Source organism: Lampetra planeri, chromosome 62 (genome assembly GCF_965212315.1).
Source record: "Lampetra planeri chromosome 62, kcLamPlan1.2.h2, whole genome shotgun sequence".
Taxonomy (NCBI): Eukaryota; Metazoa; Chordata; class Hyperoartia; order Petromyzontiformes; family Petromyzontidae; genus Lampetra; species Lampetra planeri.
In genome coordinates, this window is record NC_136168.1 from 2,431,961 (window position 1) to 2,449,407 (window position 17,447).

Below are 17,447 nucleotides of genomic sequence, written 5' to 3' on the forward strand. Positions count from 1 at the left end.
GGTTGAGACCCCATCGGCTCCACTGCACCGGAGAATCCACTTGTACCACTACAGGAGGCTGTCGCGAATTCAAAGCCAGGATGTCGATGTGGCACCAGCTCTGTTCTCTGAACTTTAAAAAAAAACTACAAACTAAACAATCTTCTTGGTTCTTTCGGTAAAGTCGCGTAGAAGGGAAATAATACAATAATATAAATAAAACAATTCTAACGACGTTTCGGCCACAACGCAAGCAGCCGTCCTCAGGTGAAGACCAGAGCTGTCGGAAAGACAGCGTCTGTTTCCCTTCTACGTGACTTTACCGAAAGAACCAAGAAGATGAATCCCTGCAGTCACGAAAGCTTTAAATCGAAAACTAAACAATGTTTTTATTTTACCAGGTAAGGCCCCCCCCCCACTGAGGTATGATGTGTCGCTCTTTTTCAGAAGCGACCTTGCTATCGACAAACGATAGCTCAACGAAGTCGCGTGGAAATTAATAGCAGCCAAATGCTCTAAATGCACATAAATGTGGGAGGGAAAAACCGGAGAAAAATCCACACGACCACGGGGAGAGAGACACGCACACTCCAAATGTACAACACGAGATAGAATCCACAACCTGTATACCAGGCGAGGTAGTTAACATCTTGCCATTGAGGTGCCCCTTTCTCCTACATGTGTGTATGTTCAACTCCTCTATGGGTCTCTGTGTGAGTCTATTAGTCTCTGTGAGTGTATGGGTCTCTGAGTCTATGGGTCTCTGAGTGTATGGGTCTCTGTGAGTCTATGGGTCTCTGCGAGTCTATGGGTGTCTGTGTGAGTCTATGGGTCTCTGTGTAAGTGTATGGGTCTCTGTGCGAGTCTGTGTGTCTCTGTGTGAGTCTATGGGTCTCTGCGAGTCTATGGGTGTCTGTGTGAGTCTATGGGTCTCTGTGTAAGTCTATGGGTCTCTGTGTGAGTGTATGGGCCTCTGCGAGTCTATGGGTCTCCGAGTTTGTGTGTATGTTGAACTTTCACACCATACTTAGCCAACCGCGCTCGTGTGGCCTTCATAGGGTGCTACTCCCATGTCGATTCTAAATGTGGAGGGAAACGGGGAAAATCCACACGACCACAGGGAGAGACGCAAACTCCAAATATACAACAGACGTCGGGATCGAACCCACAACCTCCTGTATACCAGGCGATGTAGTTAACATCTCCGCACCCTCTGTAGCTGCACCAGGGGCTATGATGAATTGATTTTCGCTCGCACCCAGACGTGTTGAACCTGTGGGTTTGATAACAAAATGAATTGTCTTATTTGATGTTGACATTGTAAAGACCTGCTGGACACTTGCGATATGGAATTGCCATTGGCACAGTGGGATTGCATTTTATTCGCATTCGAGTAAGTTGGCGAATTTAAAAACACAGCAAATATTTGTAAAGTAAAAGATACAAAACGAAGATTGCACTTGAAACCATTGAGACCACTAGAAAAAAAATGCCTTTTTTGATATGTAACAGTTGAGTGGAGTTTTGTATCTTTGTAGTTGTATACTCATTACGATTTATCAAAGGCATGATAAACACAACCCATTTCGATTGAAAGCTTTCGTGACTGCAGGGATTCATATTCTTGGTTCTTTAGTTACTGCAGCTACATACTATTAACACTCCTTCCCTTTATTAATGCTACCCCTATCCCCTCCTTTTGATGCTGCTAATCCTGCATAATGCACGGGCATAAGTAGTACTAATCACATACCTGTATTTTCCATATCCCCTCCTTTTGATGCTGCTAATCCTGCATAATGCACGGGCATAAGTAGTACTAATCACATACCTGCATTTCCCATAAATATTCTAAATTCCTCTTGATATGCAAATTCTTTTGTCAAGGTGCCCTTTCCCCCCCCTTCCAACCCAGATTAAATATACGCTCAAAGCATGGTGCTGGTCTTCACCTGAGGACGGCTGCTTGCGTTGTGGCCGAAACGTCGTGAGAATTATATTATTTTTTTTTTCCCTTCTACGTGACTTTACCGAAAGAACCAAGAAAATGAAACAACCCAGTCCGTTCTTTATTCCTAAAGTGAACGTGGAGGCGCTGCTCCATCTGTTCAGCCCTGCCAGTGGTGGAAATTCCACATTCCCTATGGCAGGGGCAAGTCCAATATCCACAGGAAAAGCACTCGACTTCCCTACATGTTAAATGAACAGTGCAGAGCAAGCAACAAAGGGGTGCTGCTTTTAAGTTGCTACGTTCAACTTTCAGTTCGTGCCCCCAATTGTTTTCATAAAAGCAATACTGTGGACTACGTTTACAATGTGTTCTCGATTTTCAGATTAATACCAACATTTTCATAATCTGGAAATCCCCCAAAAAATTAGGTTTGCATTTGTTTTGAAAAGTATAACAGGACATCACAGAAGTATGACATCACGTATGGCATCACAAGTAGGACATCATAGACTTATGACATCACAGCCGAACATCACAAGTATGACATCACAGAAGTATGACATCACGTATGGCATCACAAGTAGGACATCATAGACTTATGACATCACAGCCGAACATCACAAGTATGACATCACAGAAGTATGACATCACAAGTATGGCATCACAAGTAGGACATCATCATAGACTTATGACATCACAGCAGGACATCAGAAGTATGACATCACAAGTATGGCATCACAGAAGTATGACATCATCATAGACTTATGACATCACAGCAGGACATCACAAGTATGACTTCACAGAAGTATGACATCACAAGTATGGCATCACAGAAGTAGGACAGACTTATGACATCACAGCGGGACATCAGAAGTATGACATCACAGAAGTATGACATCATCATAGACATGACATCACAGAAGTAGGACATCCCCACGTAGTGATTTTCCCGCCAAAGTGGTGCGACGTCACATCTATTCGCACAAGTAGCGAGATAAATTTACTGTGCAAAGTAAACGGACCTGAGAATCTTCATAGGTCCGAACATGTCTGGACAATGCAGACACTGAAAAAACACCACGATTCGAAACTCTTCCCCTCTGTATATCTCATAATCCTTCAAATTATGGATTTGAAAATCGTAATAGGTCGGAACATGCTTGATAAGCCCATCGCTGTCAACCCATCACAGGGCATATTGAGTTTTCAGGTCCATACGGCGTGTACAGCCGTTTCAATACGGGCAAACACTTTTTTTAAATCCTTTATATTAAGTTCGCTTGCTTGCTTAGGACCGTGCAAATCTTGCGGTCGTTTTTTAACCCACTTCCCGTGATCCAATCGAGCTGACATTTTGCACACAGACTCGTTGTGCGTGACAATTAATGTTCGTGAAAAAAATGCAAAAATTTTACACTTTTTAGGACAAAAAAATTATATTTAATTACCAATTGCTTAATGGTGCAATGCAATCATCTGACCCATAGGTGGCAGCCATCTCAAGCCATAGGACGAGAGGACTCTAGCCGCCACGCATATAAAGGATTTATAGTGAAAAACTTTGTTTTTACGGGTTATACTTATTTCTTGTTCATTTCCGTTTCTCCCTTGTGATGGAACTTTGTAGGATGAACGTTGAGATTTATAAGGGCACGGGGTGACCAATAAGATCTGAATTGGTCTGTGATAAGGGGTTGTTGACAGGTATACGATCCAGACATTGTAAAAACACCATCATCTGAAACTCTTCTCTTTTGTATGTCTGATAATCCTTAACATTATGGAAATGGTGCACCACGCAGCATTGCGGTTATAAGCGTGGCTACGCATACAGATTATATATATATTCATACCCGCATCTTGCATCCATTGATCTACGTTGGTTGCTTGCGATTTCAATAAGCGCATGCTATAGATTAGACGCTTCGCAAGATGTTGATTCAGGCCCACCGAGCGTTGGAGCTCTTTTTCAGAAACAACCTGGCTATCGAAAATGATCGCTCAACGCAAGTGGGCTCATCACGTGGGCATTTCGATTTAAAGCTTTCGTGACTGCAGGGATTCATCTTCTTGGGTTTTTCGGTAAAGTCACGTAGAAGGGAAGTAATAAAATAATAAATTATATATATTATTTTATTATGTTTTATTTTTATTATTTTATTACTTCCCTTCTACGTGACTTTACCGAAAAAACCAAGAAGACACGTGGACATTATTTCATCGCAGCCAAATACTCTGAAGCGCACGACGTTGATGCTAAATGTGGAGGAGGAGGAGGAGGGGGTTGGGGGGAGGACCTGGAAAAAAATCCACGCGACCACGGGGAGAGAGAGACGCTCAAAATCCAAACTTACAATCGTGGTCGGGTTCAAATCCACGACTTCCCGCATACCCCAGGAGTTGGAGCCCATGAGAATGCCAAAATGTGCTGCGCCACCGATACCACAGTGGTCACCGCAGGAGATCAGATTTTAACAAATAGATTGTTCTAATCCTGGCTGGGCTGTGCCCGTGCTTGTGATTCAGGTTGCCACTGCGTACCACAAAACCGGGACGTATTTCCCAGCAACTGGGTCTCGTCCGCGCTGTGCAGTTGCACCGCAGTGAAGTTGAACTCGAGAACTGTACTGTCCGGATCTGGGTTACAAATCAATTCAGGTATTGTGGTCTATGCAAGCATGACTCCTTGTAAAAAAGGTGTCAGTTTTGTTGCAAGATAGAAGGGTTAAAAAACCAATTATCATATTTTTTACTGGCAAATGAGGTACCAATGGTGTAAATGCTTTACCCCGAGCTCTCATACTCTGATGGTGCGTTGCCTTTGAGTTGTGCGCCTTTTGGCGTCATCTGGTCCAACACCAGGCTCTAAGGAAAGCTGTCTTGGGTGTGGACCAATCAACTTCAAGGACAGTGCATATTATCAGAGTTGTGTTTTTTGTTTGCATTATGCAAGCATGACTCCTTGTAAAAAAGGTGTCAGTTTTCTTGCCAGATAGAAGGGTAAAAAAACCAATTATCGTATGTGAATGTGTTATTGCGTTTCTTTCTTTATTTTTACGCTAAGAAGCAGTGGTTAGTGATGAGGATCGCGAGGAATTGCCGCTGCTTGTGCAGGTCACCCCACAGCCAAATGTAACCCTTAATATATAATAAAATAATAATCTTTAATATTCTTAGGTTTTTTCGGTAAAATCACGTGAGTAAAAAGTTAAAATTAATAAAAGTTAAATAAAAATAAAATAATTTACATTTTTTACCTACGTGACTTTACCGAAAAACCCTAAGAATATGAATCCTTGCAGTCACGAAAGCTTCAAATCTAGAAACAATCTTTAAGTTCGCAATTCTGCTTTGCAACATCCTCATGTTAGCTCCTGCTACCACGACTCCTACCGTACTCATAATAAGAGCGGTTGTTTTTGGGGGTTAGATCGCGTAAATATAATTGTGTTGTTAAACCCGCCACCACCCGACACACGGCCAGTTAGTAAGGTTTGCAACGTAAAACAAAAACTAAATTCGTTACGAGTACGGCACTAAAACCGGTTGCGTGTTAAGAGAGTAAACCCACTACAGCATTTATAATTCGAGTAGTGTGACGTTTGCGCCGGTGTTTACAACAGTAGCAACCACCACTAGCATGGTCAGGCGATCGCCAGAATTGTGAAGAAGTCTTGCCGCTATACCGTCTTAGATAGACGGAGTTAGAGCTGATATGTAACCGCATCTATAAGTGAGTGTGGTCACGTAACGAACCACGCTCATCTGCGGATGAGTCAACTCCAGCGCCGCCGTTTGTAGTGATGGTACAGCAACGGGCGCGGATGTCGTAGTAGCGAGGTGTCGAAACGAGATGCTTTGCACGAATTCCGCTAAGACTACGCCGCTGCAAGTTTAGTGTACGCAAGTAACAAAAAAAAACACGCAGTGAAATGGCTCATTTCCCCCGTCACCTAAATCCCTCTCATTCCTTCTCATTCATTCCTCTATCACCTAAATCCCTCATTCCTTCTCATTACTTCCTCTATCACCGAAATCCTTCTCATTCATTCCTCTATCACCTAAATCCATCTCATTCCTCCTCATTCATTCCTCTATCACCTAAATCCCTCTCATTCCTCCTCATTCATTCCTCTATCACCTAAATCCCTCTCATTCCTTCTCATTCATTCCTCTATCACCTAAATCCCTCTCATTCCTTCTCATTACTTCCTCTATCACCGAAATCCCTCATTCATTCCTCTATCACTGAAATCCCTCATTCCTTCTCATTCATTCCTCTACCACCTAAATTCCTCCCATTCCTTCTCATTAATTCCCCCAGTAAATTCCCTCCAAGCCTCCGATCCATAACTGTGCTACGGAGAGGAGCTGCATTGTCATCAGCGCTGCATCTGCAAAGCAGGGAGGAAGGTAAAAGGGTGGCAGTTCTTGATCATATTAATTTGTGCCGCATTCGGTATGCACGCTATAGATCCTATAGCGCCGTGCTCTACGGAGGGTCTGCATCAGTCTGGCCGGACGAGGGCCCGATGCTGCTGTGGGTGTAATCACAATATAGGTGTCAACATACGCGCGTGTGTGTCTGTAAATGCACGCGCGTGTGTGTTTCTATACGCGTGTGTGTGCGTGTGTGTATGTGTGTGCGCGTGTGTGTTTGTGTATGCGTGTACGTGTGTGTACATGTGTGTGTGTGTGTGTGCGTGTGTGTGCGTGTGTGTACGTGTGTGTGCGTGTATGTGTGTGTGCGTGTGTGCGTGCGTGTGTGTACGTGTGTGTGTGTGCGTGTATGTGTGTGTGCGTGTGTGTGTGTGCGTGTGTGTATGTGTGCGTGTGTGTGCGTGTGTGTGCGCGTGTATGCGTGTGTGTGTGCGTGCGTACGTGTGTATGTGTATGTGCGTGCGTGTGTGTACGTGTGTGTGTACGTGTGTGTGTGCGTGTACGTGTGTGTGTGCGTGTACGTGCGTGTGTACGTGTGTGTACGTGCATGTGTGCGTGTGTACGTGTGTGTACGTGTGTACGTGTGTGTGCGTGGGGAGCGGTAGTGTATGTGCGTGCGTGTGTGTGTGTACGTGTGTGTGTACGTGTGTGTGTGCGTGTACGTGCGTGTGTACGTGTGTGTACGTGCATGTGTGCGTGTGTATGTGTGTGTACGTGTGTACGTGTGTGTGATGGGGAGCGGTAGTGTAGCGGTTAGCGCGCTGCGCTATGAACCTGGCGACCCGGGTTCGATTCCCGCTCACGGCTAACATCAGTGACGATTATCTAAACCGGTCCTGGGCCTCCCCTAGGTCGACTCAGCCTTAAATGAGTACCTGGTGCGGTGTGTAAACATCGCCACTGGGGAGACAAAGGCGGTCGGGCGTGGTGCTGGCCACCCACCCCCTCGTGTACCGTTCTGGCCTTCATAGGTGCTCGCTAACAGCACTTGCCCCTACAGTCTGTTAAGGCTATACGGGGGATATTTGTCTTTGTGTGTGTGCGTGTGTGTGTGCGTGTGTACGTGCATGTGTGCGTGTGCGTGTGTACGTGTGTGTATGTGCGTGCGTGTGTGTACGTGTGTGTACGTGTGTACGTGTGTACGTGTGTGTGTGCGTACGGCACACGCGGCTGTCTATTTGACGTCGCCGTCGTCCTGCTCCCCCAGCAGCGGCGACCGCTCCGTGGGGGCTCCCTCCTCCTCCTCCTCTGGGACGCCGGCACCGCCGGTGGTGGTCACCTCGCCAGCTGCCCGCCGCTTGGTGCTCCTGTTCAGAGTCCCACCCTGCGCACCGCAGCACCACCGCGTCACCACCACGTCACCACCACCGCGTCACCACCACGTCACCACCACCACGTCACCACCACGTCACCACCACCACGTCACCACCACCACGTCACCACCACCACGTCACCACCACCACGTCACCACCACGTCACCACCACCACGTCACCACGACGTCACCACCACCACCGCGTCACCACCACCACCGCGTCACCACCACCACCGCGTCACCACCACCACCGCGTCACCACCATGTCACCACCACCGCATCACCAACGCGTCACCACCACTACCGCATCACCACCACCACCACCACCGCGTCACCACCACGTCGGCACCGCAGCTACTCCAGCTTCATAGCCTATGGGGCTAAAACGTTTTGCTGGCTGGCTGCCGGCTGGCGGGCTGGCCGGTGCGCGGCGGTGACGTCACCGCGCCGCACATCTGCGCCATGACGTCAACGGCATGCCGGGGGCGGGCGAGCGAGGAGGTCACGGGGAGCGAGAGGTCGATCTTGCCGTGCGCCTTTCGTCCCAAGCGAATAATTCGCGATTTTGTTTTTACTTGAACGGTGACGTCGGCAAAACAATGGCCACGTGACTGCTTGCCCCTACTGTCTGGATCTCCCACTCCCCTCTCCCCTCCCCTCCCTCTCCCCCCATCCCTCGTACCCACCCACCGACCCAAAACCGACACCTTCCTCATCACCACTGGGATTTTTGCACACAGCGTTGGTGTACGGTGATTTTTTTCTGCAATATTTTGCTGTCTTTTCTTGGATTTTCTGTTTGCACTCGGTCACGTATTCACTTTAAGATGTTTTCTTGTTCATGTTTTTGTTTTTTGTTCGTTGCGGTTGCACCCGATTCAAGAGCCGAATGGCTCACAGGGCTCTACCTAATCAATGAACTTGAACTTGAACCCAGCAGTCGATCGACCGGCTCGCTTGGACGACAAACACAAGGACGACGACAACGGCTGACGGACGATGGGGTTAGCGCCGCGTCCGGTACCTGTCTGCTGTCCACGACGTTGAGGAAGAGGGACACGACGATGCAGCACACGGTGTTGACGAGCATGAAGATCATCATGTACTGCCAGCGCTCCAGCGGGATCGTCGCTTCACTGCGCGCACACACACCCACACACACACGGGGTATACTGGACGTGGTGTGCCGGGTAAACGGAAATTATGCAGGTAGGAATCAACATGTTCCACGCTGCCCACCAGGGATTATTTGTCTGTAGTGCATGGCCCCGCCCCACCAGAGCCCTCCCATTGGCTCGTACCACGAATCCCCGGATCCCAGATCCCGGATCCCCGGATTTCGAATCCCGGATCCCCGGATCCCGGATCCCCGGATTCTGAATCCCCGAATCCCGGATCCCGGATCCCCGGATTCTGAATCCCCGAATCCCGGATCCCGGATCCCCGAACCTCGGATCCCCAGGTCCCAGGATCCCCGGATTCCGAATCCCCGGATTACGAATCCCCGGATCCCAGATCCCCGGATTCCGAATCTCCAGATCCCGGATCCCCGGATTCCAAATCCCCGGATCCCGGATCCCCAGATTCCGAATCCCCAGATTCCGAATCCCGGATCCCCGGATCCTGGATCCCCGGATCCCGGATTCCGGATCCCCGAATCCCGGATCCCCAGATTCCGAATCCCCAGATTCCAAATCCCGGATCCCCGGATCCCGGATCCCCGGATTCCGAATCCCCGGATCCCGGATCCCCAGATTCCGAATCCCCAGATTCCGAATCCCGGATCCCCGGATCCTGGATCCCCGGATTCCGGATCCCCGAATCCCGGATCCCCAGATTCCGAATCCCCAGATTCCAAATCCCGGATCCCCGGATCCCGGATCCCCGGATTCCAAATCCCCGGATCCCGGATCCCCAGATTCCGAATCCCCAGATTCCAAATCCCGGATCCCCGGATCCCGGATCCCCGGATTCCGAATCCCCGGATTACGAATCCCCGGATCCCGGATCCCCGGATTCCGAATCTCCAGATCCCGGATCCCCGGATTCCAAATCCCCGGATCCCGGATCCCCAGATTCCGAATCCCCAGATTCCAAATCCCGGATCCCCGGATTCCGAATCCCCGTATCCAGACGACGCGGAGGGATTCACCTGGACTTGGTGCCGAGGATCTGTCCCACGATGACGTTGGACAAGCCGATGCCGATCATCTGGATGGAGGTGGTGAGGCCCATGGCTGTACCCAGCGTGGCCTGCGGCACCACCAGCGGGATGGACGGCCACATGCTGGCCTGCATCGCCACGGGCCACACGGGACGACACGCGCGCTTCATCAAAATAAACAGAAACTATCTTCTTGGTTCTTTCGGTAAAGTCACGTAGAAGGGAAGTAATAAAATAATAAAAATAAAACATAATAAAATAATTCTCACGACGTTTCGGCCACAACGCAAGCAGCCGTCCTCAGGTGAATACCAGGTCTGTCCTCCAACCCAGCTTAAATATACGCTCCAAGCATGGTGCTGTTTCATTCAGACGCTGTCTCCCCGACAGACCTGGTCTTCACCTGAGGACGGCTGCTTGCGTTGTGGCCAAAACGTCGTGAGAATTGTATTTTATTATGTTTTATTTTTATTATTTTATTACTTCCCTTCTACGTGACTTTACCGAAAGAACCAAGAAGATGGATTATCATCATCACGTGGAAATGCATGCGCTCGTATCTCTCGCACAATCCGACCGCTGCAATGCTTGCTGATACGGCCCTCGGTCCAGCCGGGCCGTGCCGGGTCGGGGTATCAGAATCGGAATCTTTATTTAGACTGGAAGAGAAATCCGAAGAGCAATGAAGCTCTTTTTGACAGATCTCCAGGAGGGGCTTGTGGTCAGAACATTACAACAACAACAACAAACAATTCAACAACACAATACAAAACTCCAATCGGAGTGCAAAGTGCAGGAAGGATCACTTTAACACGTAGGCTTTCGCGTGAATATAAATGCTTGGTTAGACCCGCCACCATCCGACGCAGCCCCATCGGTAAAGTTCGTCACGTGAACAAAACGTGGCCAATTCGTTACGAGTACAGCGCCGCCGGTTGTGTGTTGGAGAGCAACACGCTAGCAAAGTAAAACAAATCACTGAGAAAAAACATCAATGTTTATTTTACCAGGTAAGGCCCACTGAGTTATGTAGCTCTCTTTCAGAAGCGGCCTGGCTATCAACAAATGGCTTATCACATGGAAATATAGCAGCAGCAGCAGCAGCAGCAGCAAATAATCTCAACGCGAGTCGATTCTAAACGTGGAGGGAAAAACCCGAGGACCCGGAGAAAAATCTACGCGACCAAGTGGAGAGAGAGAGACGCATTAGTTCAAATCTATCGCAGACGTTGTCGGGGTCGCGATCGAACCCGCGACCTCCCGCGTACCAGGCGTGGTAGTTAACATCTCCTAGCCACCGTGGTGATGATGATGGTGGAACACACGACCTCCTGTGTACCAGGCGTGGTAGTTAACATCTCCTAGCCACCGTGATGATGATGATGATGGTGGAACCCACGACCTCCTGCTTACCAGGCGAGGTAGTTAACATCTCCTAGCCACCGTGATGATGATGATGATGGTGGAACCCACGACCTCCTGCTTACCAGGCGAGGTAGTTAACATCTCCTAGCCACCGTGGTGATGATGATGATGCTGGAACACACGACCTCCTGCATACCAGGCGAAGTAGTTAACATCTCCTAGCCACCGTGGTGATGATGATGATAATCGAACCCACGACCTCCTGCGTACCAGGCGTGGTAGTTAACATCTCCTAGCCACCGTGGTGATGATGATGATAATCGAACCCACGACCTCCTGCGTACCAGGCGAGGTAGTTAACATCTCCTAGCCACCGTGGTGATGATGATGATAATCGAACCCACGACCTCCTGCATACCAGGCGAAGTAGTTAACATCTCCTAGCCACCGTGGTGATGATGATGATAATCGAACCCACGACCTCCTGCGTACCAGGCGAGGTAGTTAACATCTCCTAGCCACCGTGGTGATGATGATGATAATCGAACCCACGACCTCCTGCGTACCAGGCGTGGTAGTTAACATCTCCTAGCCACCGTGGTGATGATGATGATGGTGGAACACACGACCTCCTGCTTACCAGACGAGGTAGTTAACATCTCCTAGCCACCGTGGTGATGATGATGATGGTGGAACACACGACCTCCTGCGTACCAGGCGTGGTAGTTAACATCTCCTAGCCACCGTGGTGATGATGATGATGGTGGAACACACGACCTCCTGCATACCAGGCGAGGTAGTTAACATCTCCTAGCCACCGTGGTGATGATGATGATGGTGGAACACACGACCTCCCGCATACCAGGCGAGGTAGTTAATATCTCCTAGCCACCGTGGTGATGATGATGATGATGGTGGAACACACGACCTCCTGCATACCAGGCGAGGTAGTCGGCCTTTCGCGTTACGTCAACGACGCGACCCCACCCCTCCCCACCCCCTCCCCACCCCCGTGGCTCACCGCGGCGAACGAGTAGGTGACTCCGAGCCAGAGGGTGCACACGAGGGGCGGCACCGTGGTGAAGGCGAGCAGCGCGAACACCGGCAGCGTGAGCACCGCACACGCCGTGCAGAACACGCCGCGCAGACCCACGTAGTCCTGCACCACGGACACGGAGGCACGGACGTTGTATGTTACGTATACTGCTGTTTGCACGTATGTTGTATGTATGTTGTATGTGTAATAAAGCTCGTTGAGGCGACTTCTGGAATCCGTCTTTTATTCAACTTGTGTTACAGCTTTCCTTCACGCTGCGGACAGGCAGCGTGAGAGGGACAGATAGAGAGACACACTGCCACGTGGCAGCCTGGACCACGTGGCAGCCTGGACCACGTGGCAGCCTGGACCACGTGGCAACCCAGAGCCCCGCTCCCGCGTGGCCCCCTTCCTCTGTTCGTTCCCGTTCTGACCACGTGTCGTTCGTCTCCACCCCTATTTAATACCCGGGTCACATGGTACGTTTCCACCAATCCTCGTTAGCCTCCATGGAATATTCCAGGCTCCCTCGTCAGCTCCCGGGACCACGCCCCTGACTCATCTCCCCATTGGCTGTGGCCAAAGCCAGCAGAACCAATCCTCTACTTACAGCTGTCACCTTTCCATCACGTCAGGGCCACGCCCCTAGGCTTCCCCCCATTGGCTATAAACCAGGACCGGCAGAGCCAATCATCATGATGAGTTGTGATACGTCAGTGAGCCGGATATATCCTCACATTACATATGTATGTTGTATGTATGTTGCATGTATGTTGTATGTACGATGTACATGCAGCGGCGGTTAGCGCTACGCTGCGCTGCGAACCCGGCGACTCGAGATCGATTCCCGCTCGCGGACAACACCGGTGACGATTATCTGAACCGGTCCTGGGCCTCCTCCCCTAGGTCGACTCGGCCTCAAATGAGTACCTGGTGCGGTGTGTAAACATCGCCAGTGGGGAGACAAAGGCGGCCGGGCGTGGTGCTGGCCACCCACCCCCTCGTGTGCCGTGTCAGTCTTCACAGGTGCTGCTACTCGCTAACAGCACTTGCCCCAACGGTCTGTTACAGGCTACACGGGGGATCGTTGTCTTTGTTTTGGACGATGAACGTTGAGCTTCTTTCTCGTCGCATGTCGCCAAGCGCGCTAATCGGAGGTGCAGGGGGAAGGACAACAAGAAACTAAACACGCAGAAAGCGCTTCCAAAGTAATCCGTTTCGTCAAAACTAGACGACGATTTCATAAAAGCGCGCAGCTCCCAGCGGCTTCCGAACATCGGAAGGAAGAGCGTTCCAGACGGCCACGGAAGCAGCGCATCCGAAAGCCGCGCAGGAGACCCCCGCAAACACGTCTCCACCCTGCCCGCTCACCCCCTTCTCACCGCAGCTTCCTGCGTCTCTCACTCCTCGGAGATGGAGTGGACCCCGCCCGCTCACCCCCTTCTCACCACAGCTTCCTGCGTCTCTCACTCCTCGGAGATGGAGTCGACCCTGCCCGCTCACCCCCTTCTCCCGCAGCTTCCTGCGTCTCTCACTCCTCGGAGACGGAGTCGACCCCGCCTGCTCACCCCCTTCACACCGCAGCTTCCTGCGTCTCTCACTCCTCGGAGATGGAGTCGACCCTGCCCGCTCACCCCCTTCTCCCGCAGCTTCCTGCGTCTCTCACTCCTCGGAGACGGAGTCGACCCTGCCCGCTCACCCCCTTCACACTGCAGCTTCCTGCGTCTCTCACTCCTCGGAGATGGAGTCGACCCTGCCCGCTCACCCCCTTCTCCCGCAGCTTCCTGCGTCTCTCACTCCTCGGAGACGGAGTCGACCCTGCCCGCTCACCCCCTTCTCACCGCAGTTTCCTGCGTCTCTCACTCCTCGGAGATGGAGTCGACCCTGCCCGCTCACCCCCTTCTCACCGCAGCTTCCAGCGTCTCTCACTCCTCGGAGACGGAGTCGACCCTGCCTGCTCACCCCCTTCTCACCACAGCTTCCAGCGGTTCGCGATCGCCACGTTCGCGAGTTCAAATCTCGGGTTGAGGGGTCGACTCGGCCCATCATCCCTTTGGGGAGGGGGCGGGTGGATAAAACGAGTGCGACTTTGGCGGCGACTCACGATGAGGATGCCGACGGTGGCGGAGAGGACGAGGGAGCTGTCGTAGACGGCGCCCGCCACGTACGCCGCCTGCTGCTGCGAGTAGCCCGCGTACTTGTCCTGGATGAACTTGCTGCGGGGGCACAGGGCACGAGTGGCAGCGGCGTCACCAGCAGCGTCACGAGCAGTTGCAACAGCAGTGTCACCAGCGGTGTCACCAGCAGTGTCACCAGCAGTGTCATGAGCAGTGTCATGAGCAGTGGCAACAGCAGTGTCATGAGCAGTGTCATGAGCAGTGTCACCAGCAGTGTCACCAGCAGTGTCACGAGCAGTGTCACGAGCAGTGGCAACAGCAGTGTCACCAGCAGTGTCACCAGCAGTGTCACGAGCAGTGTCACCAGCAGTGTCACCAGCAGTGTCACCAGCAGTGTCACCAGCAGTGTCACCAGCAGTGTCACGAGCAGTGTCATGAGCAGTGGCAACAGCAGTGTCACCAGCAGTGTCACCAGCAGTGTCACCAGCAGTGTCACGAGCAGTGTCACCAGCAGTGTCACCAGCAGTGTCACCAGCAGTGTCACCAGCAGTGTCACGAGCAGTGTCACCAGCAGTGTCACCAGCAGTGTCACCAGCAGTGTCACCAGCAGTGTCACGAGCAGTGTCACCAGCAGTGTCACCAGCAGTGTCACCAGCAGTGTCACCAGCAGTGTCACCAGCAGTGTCACCAGCAGTGTCACCAGCAGTGTCACCAGCAGTGTCACCAGCAGTGTCACCAGCAGTGTCACCAGCAGTGTCACCAGCAGTGTCACCAGCAGTGTCACCAGCAGTGTCACCAGCAGTGTCACGAGCAGTGTCACCAGCAGTGTCACCAGCAGTGTCACCAGCAGTGTCACCAGCAGTGTCACCAGCAGTGTCACGAGCAGTGTCATGAGCAGTGGCAACAGCAGTGTCACCAGCAGTGTCACCAGCAGTGTCACCAGCAGTGTCACGAGCAGTGTCATGAGCAGTGGCAACAGCAGTGTCACCAGCAGTGTCACGAGCAGTGTCACCAGCAGTGTCACCAGCAGTGTCACCAGCAGTGTCACCAGCAGTGTCACGAGCAGTGTCACCAGCAGTGTCACCAGCAGTGTCACCAGCGGTGTCACCAGCGGTGTCACCAGCGGTGTCACCAGCGGTGTCACCAGCAGTGTCACCAGCGGTGTCATGAGCAGTGGCAACAGCAGTGTCACCAGCAGTGTCACCAGCGGTGTCATGAGCAGTGGCAACAGCAGTGTCACCAGCGGTGTCAACAGCAGTGTCACCAGCAGTGTCACCAGCAGTGTCACCAGCAGTGTCACCAGCAGTGTCACCAGCGGTGTCAACAGCAGTGTCACCAGCAGTGTCACCAGCAGTGTCACCAGCGGTGTCACCAGCGGTGTCACCAGCAGTGTCACCAGCGGTGTCATGAGCAGTGGCAACAGCAGTGTCACCAGCAGTGTCATGAGCAGTGTCACCAGCAGTGTCACCAGCAGTGTCACCAGCAGTGTCACCAGCGGTGTCATGAGCAGTGGCAACAGCAGTGTCACCAGCAGTGTCACGAGCAGTGTCACCAGCAGTGTCACCAGCAGTGTCACCAGCAGTGTCACCAGCAGTGTCACCAGCAGTGTCACCAGCAGTGTCACCAGCAGTGTCACCAGCAGTGTCACCAGCAGTGTCACCAGCGGTGTCACCAGCAGTGTCACGAGCAGTGTCACCAGCAGTGTCACCAGCAGTGTCACCAGCGGTGTCACCAGCGGTGTCACCAGCAGTGTCACGAGCAGTGTCACCAGCAGTGTCACGAGCAGTGTCACCAGCGGTGTCATGAGCAGTGTCACCAGCAGTGTCACGAGCAGTGTCACCAGCAGTGTCACCAGCAGTGTCACCAGCAGTGTCACGAGCAGTGTCACCAGCAGTGTCACGAGCAGTGTCACCAGCGGTGTCACCAGCAGTGTCACGAGCAGTGTCACCAGCAGTGTCACGAGCAGTGTCACCAGCGGTGTCACCAGCAGTGTCACGAGCAGTGTCACGAGCAGTGTCACGAGCAGTGTCACCAGCAGTGTCACCAGCAGTGTCACGAGCAGTGTCACCAGCAGTGTCACGAGCAGTGTCACGAGCAGTGTCACGAGCAGTGTCACCAGCAGTGTCACCAGCAGTGTCACCAGCGGTGTCACCAGCAGTGTCACGAGCAGTGTCACGAGCAGTGTCACGAGCAGTGTCACCAGCAGTGTCACCAGCAGTGTCACGAGCAGTGTCACCAGCAGTGTCACGAGCAGTGTCACCAGCGGTGTCATGAGCAGTGTCACCAGCAGTGTCACGAGCAGTGTCACCAGCAGTGTCACCAGCAGTGTCACCAGCAGTGTCACGAGCAGTGTCACCAGCAGTGTCACGAGCAGTGTCACCAGCAGTGTCACGAGCAGTGTCACCAGCAGTGTCACGAGCAGTGTCACGAGCAGTGTCACCAGCAGTGTCACGAGCAGTGTCACCAGCAGTGTCACCAGCGGTGTCACGAGCAGTGTCACCAGCAGTGTCACCAGCGGTGTCACCAGCGGTGTCACGAGCAGTGTCACCAGCAGTGTCACCAGCGGTGTCACGAGCAGTGTCACCAGCAGTGTCACGAGCAGTGTCACCAGCGGTGTCATGAGCAGTGGCAACAGCAGTGTCACCAGCAGTGTCATGAGCAGTGTCACCAGCAGTGTCACCAGCAGTGTCACCAGCGGTGTCACGAGCAGTGTCACCAGCAGTGTCACCAGCAGTGTCACCAGCAGTGTCACCAGCAGTGTCACCAGCAGTGTCACGAGCAGTGTCACGAGCAGTGTCATGAGCAGTGTCACCAGCAGTGTCACCAGCAGTGTCACCAGCGGTGTCACCAGCGGTGTCATGAGCAGTGGCAACAGCAGTGTCACCAGCAGTGTCACCAGCGGTGTCATGAGCAGTGGCAACAGCAGTGTCACCAGCAGTGTCACCAGCAGTGTCACCAGCAGTGTCACCAGCGGTGTCAACAGCAGTGTCACCAGCAGTGTCACCAGCAGTGTCACCAGCGGTGTCACCAGCGGTGTCACCAGCAGTGTCACCAGCGGTGTCATGAGCAGTGGCAACAGCAG

General features: G+C 52.2%; 1 protein-coding gene across 1 annotated transcript in view; it reads right to left on the minus strand.

The window, feature by feature from the left end:
- Nucleotides 1-1,326: 1,326 nt before the first annotated feature.
- LOC144736628 (lysosomal dipeptide transporter MFSD1-like) overlaps nt 1,327-17,447 on the minus strand; it is a 31,853-nt gene continuing 15,732 nt past the window's right edge. The window contains exons 9-13 of the mRNA XM_078619192.1: nt 14,353-14,464; nt 12,234-12,371; nt 9,836-9,975; nt 8,708-8,819; nt 1,327-7,694 (exon numbers count right to left, since the gene is read on the minus strand). Coding sequence (XP_078475318.1) covers nt 7,545-7,694; nt 8,708-8,819; nt 9,836-9,975; nt 12,234-12,371; nt 14,353-14,464 — 652 coding nt within the window. The 3' untranslated portion in view covers nt 1,327-7,544. The remainder of the gene's footprint in view (nt 7,695-8,707; nt 8,820-9,835; nt 9,976-12,233; nt 12,372-14,352; nt 14,465-17,447) is intronic.